Source organism: Gekko japonicus, unplaced genomic scaffold (assembly GCF_001447785.1).
Source record: "Gekko japonicus isolate JY-2015 unplaced genomic scaffold, Gekko_japonicus_V1.1 scaffold54, whole genome shotgun sequence".
In the NCBI taxonomy this organism is placed as follows: Eukaryota; Metazoa; Chordata; class Lepidosauria; order Squamata; family Gekkonidae; genus Gekko; species Gekko japonicus.
Window position 1 is genome coordinate 2,102,895 of NW_015167058.1, and position 6,830 is coordinate 2,109,724.

The window sequence follows — 6,830 nt, forward strand, 5'->3', positions numbered from 1 at the left end:
AGCTTACAGGTGGCCATTTTAACTAATCCATTTATTTTAATTTTTTAATTTATTTTTGGATTTTTATTCCGCTCTCCCCAAACGTGCTCAGGGCAGATCACAAAAAATCGAGTCAAAGACTCGTTACAATAAAAGCACATTAAAACCATAAAAACAATAAACAATAAAACTGATAGTAGCAATATAAATCTGTTAGGGCCACAAGGTGGAATCAGATGGGCCCTTTCAGCAGGTTGGGAAACTAAAGCAAGGAGGCCAACTGTGATGGAGCCCACCGCCTCAACCGAAGTTTGCAGGCCTTGTAGAATGATAAAAGGTCCCGCAGGGTCCTGCTCTCCAGTTGGAGCTGATTCCACCAGGTCGGGGCCAGGGCAGAAAAGGCCCTGGTCGAGGCTAAGTGGACATCCTTTGGGCCCGGGGTAACCAGTAAATGCTGGTCCTGTGAGTGCAAGGCTCTTCGGGGCACATATGGCAAGAGGCAGTCCTTCAGATATGTCAGTCCCAGGCTAGGTACAGCTTTGAAGGTTAATACCAACACCTTGAAATGGACCCAGTACTTAATTAGTAGCCAGTGCAAGTGGCACAATACCGGCTGAATGCATGCCCGCACAGGTGATGCCGGCAGCAGGCATGCTGCCACATTTGGGACTACTTGGAGTTTCCAGAATCAGTCTCAGGGGCAATCTTGTGTAAAACGAGTTACACTAATCAAGCCTGGAAGTGACCGTTGCATGGGTCACAGTAGCCAAGTCCGGTCCGGGGGGGAGAGGTAGGGGGCCAATAGCCTAATCTGCCAGAGATAGAAAAAGGCAGACCTGGCAACTGCGGTGATCTGGGCCTCCATAGAAAGTGAGGCATCCAGGATCACCCCCCAGGCTCCTCACTTTCTGGGGCAGTGCAAGTGGCATACCATCCAGGGCGGGCAGCCCAATCCCCGTCCTAACTCCACCACCACCCCAGCTCAGGTACAGCCGTCCAAAAACAGATAGAGTTGGGTGTCATCTACATATTGATGACACTCCAACCCAACCCCCCCGGACCAACTGGGCGAGGGGGCGCATGTAGATGTTAAACAACATTGGCGAGAGGATCACCTCCTGTGGCTAGGCTTGCCAAGTCCCCCCGGGGGGCTGGGAAACCCCCGCCCCAGAGGCCACCATCTGAGGGAAAACTCTATGGTTTTCCCTCAGATGGTCATGGCCCCGCCCCCAGCGTGTACTGCGTGATCGCATCACTTCCGTGTGACATGGATGCGGCCGTGTCAAACGCCACCATCAGATTTAACAATAACAGCAGCACTGACCCACACCAATCCAGGTGCTTCTGGAGATCATCCGTAAGGACGACCAGCACCGTCTCCATCCCATGACCAGGGTGGAAAACGGACTGGAAGGAGTCAAGGATAGATGCGTTATTGAAGAAAGCCTGGAATTGTTCAGCCTCCGCTCTCTCAACTACCTTATCCAGAAACAGTAAATTTTAAACTGGGCGGTAGTTAGCTAGAACCATTGGGTCCAGAGTTGGTTTCTTTAAGAGTGGACGAACCACTGCCTCCTTTAACCCCCTGTTAAGCAGAAAACAGTCCAAAGGAAAAGGGTTAAAAACCTTCCCCTTCCCCAACAATTGTCCCAGCTGCTCTTCTCCTTTAAATTATAATATTAGCAGGTATATTTTACATATATAAAAAGAAAAATGTTCCATAATACTGTTTAATAACATTCTCTTATTTTTTATTTATTTTCGCATTTATATCCCACCCATCCCATAAACGGGCTCAGGGTGGGTTACAGCATTTTAATAAATACAATAAAATTTAAAACACATTAAAACATACCGTAGGGAGAATCTGGCCCATTGAAGTAACTGGGTATGGCCAGTTATCAGGTGGGAGATCACAACCTCGGGGTTTCAAAATGTAGTTTCCAAAACTGTATGGTAAAGTACATTTCTGCCTTGAAACAAATAATATTTCAGCATTAGTAAACCACATTTTACAATTTTGGGTATTGTTTTGTTTTATAGACCATGGCAAAGCAAGACCGTCCATATACACTAATCAATGTTATAGGAGGCATGGATGGAGTCTACAAAGACCATGTTGAGTTCCTGGAGAAACATCTTAAGCTTATCACCATGCAGGAATTTCTTGAAAATCAGCAAGATCTCAGTCAAAAAATCAAAGCAATTTATTTGTGGTTTAAAAAACCGGAAGCTACCAGGGAGCTCCTGCAAAGTTTGCCCAACTTAAAGGTGATTGCAAACTCTGGTGTTGGAGTGGATCATCTGGACTTGAAACTGATCTCCAGCTTCAGAGTGAAAGTGGCAAACACCCCATTTGCAGTTGCCAGTCCTACAGCTGACCTCGGGATGGCTTTACTGATGGCATCTGCTAGGAGGATCGTGGAAGGTACAACAGAGTTTCCCATTCAGCTTTCCTTTCAAAATACATTATAGTGTCACAGCTTGGGCCCAGTGCAGTGTTTCCACAGATGTAATGATTTCCACCAGGTGAGTGTGACTTTCTCACCTCCCTCTTCTCACTGTAGCCCTGTATCTCCATCCCCCCCCTCCTTTGGCCTCCAGGAGCAGCATTACAGGGGGGTATTTTGAGCTGCAACAGAAGGAGGGAGGTGAGAAAGTTGATTTCATGGTAATCATCATTACACCTGTGGAAATGTATAATAATCTATTTCAGGGGTGTCGAACTCATTTGTTATGAGGGCCGGATCTGACATAAATGAGACCTTGATGGACCGGGCCATGTGTGTCATAAAATGTAATGCCTGGTAGCAGAGATATAAACTTTATAAAGGAAACAAACACAAAGGGGTTTTTTAAACTTTAAAACATGCTTAAAACATTAGCACTCTTGCAATATTTTGTTTATTTAACAGTATCTGATAACTGACACCTCTTGCTCTGAATTATTGCATCAAAATGTATGTGCTGTTGCAATCTTGAGTATGCTAGCAGCCAAAAAAAGAGGGGGGGGGAAGCCAGCAGGCCCGTAGCTAACATGGGGCCCACGGGGCCCGGCCCCCTTGTGTTTCTTCTGGGCCCCCTCCCTCCAGGGCTGCCCCCAAAGTGCTCCAACTTACCACCTGCACTGTACTTCCATTTAATTAGCTGGCGGGCCCCCCCAAGGCCCCCTCCCAAAGAATTCCCTAGCTACGGGGCTGGAAGCCAGTGTACAATGCAGGAAACAAAAAAGAACACCAAGCAATATCAAAGTCCAAATTGGAGTGCAATTCATCAATTCATCAAATTTTCTGAGCCATAAAAAGCCGACGCGTAATCTGGATGCCTGTTGCCGCGTTTCGAATAATTCTTATTCAAGCATGGCTGTAATGGGACCCAGTCTCAAAAGCTGGCATACACTAAGCCAGAATGGTCAGTCAAGGAGGATTAACACGGCTTTTTATGGCTCAAAAAATTTGATGAATTGCACTCCAATTTGGACTCCAATTTGGACTTTGATATTGCTTCTATGCTGGAGTAGACACATGGAAAGACTGTGACTTGTTTCAATTATGATTTATTATTGCACTTTGGCCTATTGATTTATATCATACTTGTTATGTTTATTTGATTTATATTATACTTGCTGTTATGCTTATTTGATCATTATATACTTGCTTACTTGCTTGTGCGTTATTATTTTTTGCCAGTGGTGTTCTTTTTTGTTTCCTATCTTGAGTATGCTGTTCAGGTGTGTATCTGTAAGCTGCAAACCTACGATGACATAGCAGCAGCGGAACTGGAAGAAGAAGCAGAAGACAGCCAGTTCCACTGCGGGCCTGATAGAAGCCCTCCGAGGGCCTGTTCCAGCTGCATGTTTGACACCCCTGATCTATTGTGTAGCCTATTACTATGGTTAAAAAAAAGAATCACACCATGATAAAAAAAAACAAAAAACAGAACTTCTGGAGTCAGCCTGTCATATCCTAGTCTTTAAAAAAACACCCAAGGCACCATTATGGTCTCTTGGATTTTGCAGTCTGTTCTGGGAAGAAACTTTCTCATACACAAGTTCTATAAACTACCTCATCATGACTTAGCCTAGAAAAAGAAAGTGGTCATGTGCATGGAGGCCCATGTACGTGCAAGTCCTAAAGCCTGATGTGGCTCAAACTGCTGCTCATATTTCTTTTGTAGGTGTCTTGCACTGACTTGGGTTCCACTGGGAGCCATCTGGGCGATCCTGTTTTGTGTTACTTCAGCTACAGGGTGTACAGTGCAGATTATCATCTATTGCGTTGCAACAGCCCCATGTTCATAGGAGGGAAGATGCATAAGCACAAAAGTTGACTGAAGGGTGTGCTAACTTTCTCCAACTGGAAGTTTCATAACAAGTGATTGACACCCCTGGATTTTAAAATATTTGTGCTAGAGTTTCTGGCCACAAGCTTGATAGGCAGTTTCAGCACTTATAAGGAACACAATGTCCTGTTCTGTGACAGACAGTGAATCCAACCAGCTTTTTTCACTCAACTAATTTCCCTTCTGACTACTGTTCCCATCCCACATGGCTTTTGTCCATGCAAGTCCCATGATGGAAACCACTAATGGAAAAGCTGGTTGGCTCAAACCCATAGCACAGAAATTGGTGAACTCTTAACTTAATATGTTACTGCTAGCCTTAGAACAACATTTAAAGTTAACCTCCATGTTCAGAAAAAACAAACCACAAGCCACAGTCCTGCCCGTATTAGGTCAGACTGCAGAGAGAGGAATGCATCTTTGCTTTCCTATGGCCCTGGTCACACGGAATGTTTGCCACGCTGAAAGCACGATTATCCCGCGGAGTTTTCTGGCACGATCACACCGGAACATCGGGGAGGCGTAGCGCTCCCGTGGCTAACCCGTGGCTTCTCGCCGAAGATGCGGAGTAAAAAATTACCACATATGAGGTACTAGTTTCTGGAAAACGTGGGGCAAGGGTGGGCGTCTGATCGTGTTTCCGCATGAATCCTGTGGCATCAGGCGCTTGTCCATGTCCTGTCGCAAACCAGATGGGTTTTTTTTTTGTAAGTCTCCACAGGATGCGCACAAACTAACGTGCATGCGCAAACTTCGGCGAGAAAAAAAATCCCGTTTGCCACAGAAGCGGCGCCAAGCGATTGCCGGTGTGATCACGCCGCACTGCTTCTTTGGCGCACTGCAGGATAGCCGTGTGATCGGCACCTAACGGCCTAACCATGGGACCTCAATGAGACATGTGATCAGGCTGCTGCGCGTTACTTTCCTCCGAGGCTAACAGCCACGCTCCCCCCCCCCGCATTTTCCGGCCCGTGTGACCGGGACCTATGTTTGTTTTTTAAAACTGTGCATGTATAAAGATATCATAGCAGGGGGGAAGGGTCTAGCTTAGCCTTTCCAATTTGCTTTTTTTGAAATGCACAGCATTTTTAACTAGGGAAGCAGTCAAACAATTAGGGAAGCAGTCAAGCTGGAGTTCCAGAAAGTCATGGTTTTCTGGGAAATAGAGATTAAAAATGTAGTCCTCTCTCCTGTTTGCATCCTGAAAGGATTTGATGACAGGAGGGGAAAAATCTGTAACCCTTCTCTCAGCACACACACACACACACACACAAACACACACACAGAGAGAGAGAGAGAGAGAGAGAGAGAGAGAGAAGAGACTCTTGGCATGGTTTAATTTGAGCCAGGTCACAGCCTCTGAATCTGGAACAGGTGAAATAAGAGAGTGCCTTTGAACATATGCTTAGTGATTCCGCCCTAATCACTGAGTAACTGCAGAATGTCTTCACATGTCTTGGGAATAAGAGGAAGGGTTTTGAGTCTGGAAGTGTGTGCCCTCTGGGTAGATATGGGCCCTTGCACCTTGATTCTAGGAACTCAGCCATGGGTTGAATCTTACTTGGGAATGCAGATCAGTTCCATTGAAGGTAAAGCAATTTTCCACACTGATTTCCTTGAGACATGGATTGCATACCGGACGTTTGGAGCATCGGCTGATTTCTGGAAAAACTACCACCTATTTCTCACTTTTGTATATTTTAATTTCTAGGTTATCAGATTGCAGTTTCTCCTGAGACCAAATATTTTAACGCTGACTGGTTGGGCGACGATATCAATGGTGCAACTCTGGGTATCATTGGAATGGGACATATTGGGTATAAGGTAGCCCAGAGAGCCAAAACTTTTGAAATGAAAATTCTTTACCATAATAGGAACCAGAGGTAAACAGTTCTTTGATCAGATTGCAAATGTGTAACTAGTTTGTACTCATAGTTTGTATTCTTGCTTTAACTTCAATAATTGTTCATTTCTACGTCATCAACAGGCACACAGATGCGTTATGATTTAATTATTCTCCCTTCTGCCTGGAATGTACGCTTCAAATCTAAATTTGTTTATTTGCATTATAGTCCACCTTTCTGACTGACACTCAAGGTGGATTACACAGTGTAAGTCAATGCAATCAATAGGGTGAGAAATCTAATAAGCAAGGTAATAGGACTAAGATTACAGAAATCTGGAACACAGAATATGTATTAGATATGGTATGTTACACAAATCAGAAAAAATGATATATAAGTAGAAAACAATGCAGTGAGAGCAAGATAATACATAGAATATTCTTGTTCCATATTTCCTTTGCATTGTTCTAACCCCCACAATGAAATGGTGGTCTGTTGTCAGTTTCTAAAATCTATAGTTGGCATAACATTTCGGCAGACGACTATGGTTTAGATCCGGTCACCTCCTTGTAACTTGTCTGAGTCTTGTTGAACATTCAGGTCATATTTATATAGGCATACTACAAATGTTTTCAAAGATAAGAGATTCTCAAAGTAACTCTTCAT

The 6,830-nt window shown here is 44.4% G+C and overlaps 1 protein-coding gene across 1 annotated transcript in view; it reads left to right on the forward strand.

Moving 5' to 3' along the window:
* Nucleotides 1-6,830, forward strand: part of LOC107111513 (probable 2-ketogluconate reductase) — a 13,915-nt gene that overhangs the window by 2,586 nt on the left and 4,499 nt on the right. Inside the window, 2 exon segments of the mRNA XM_015412486.1 lie at nt 2,023-2,407; nt 6,032-6,232. Coding sequence (XP_015267972.1) covers nt 2,026-2,407; nt 6,032-6,232 — 583 coding nt within the window. The 5' untranslated portion in view covers nt 2,023-2,025.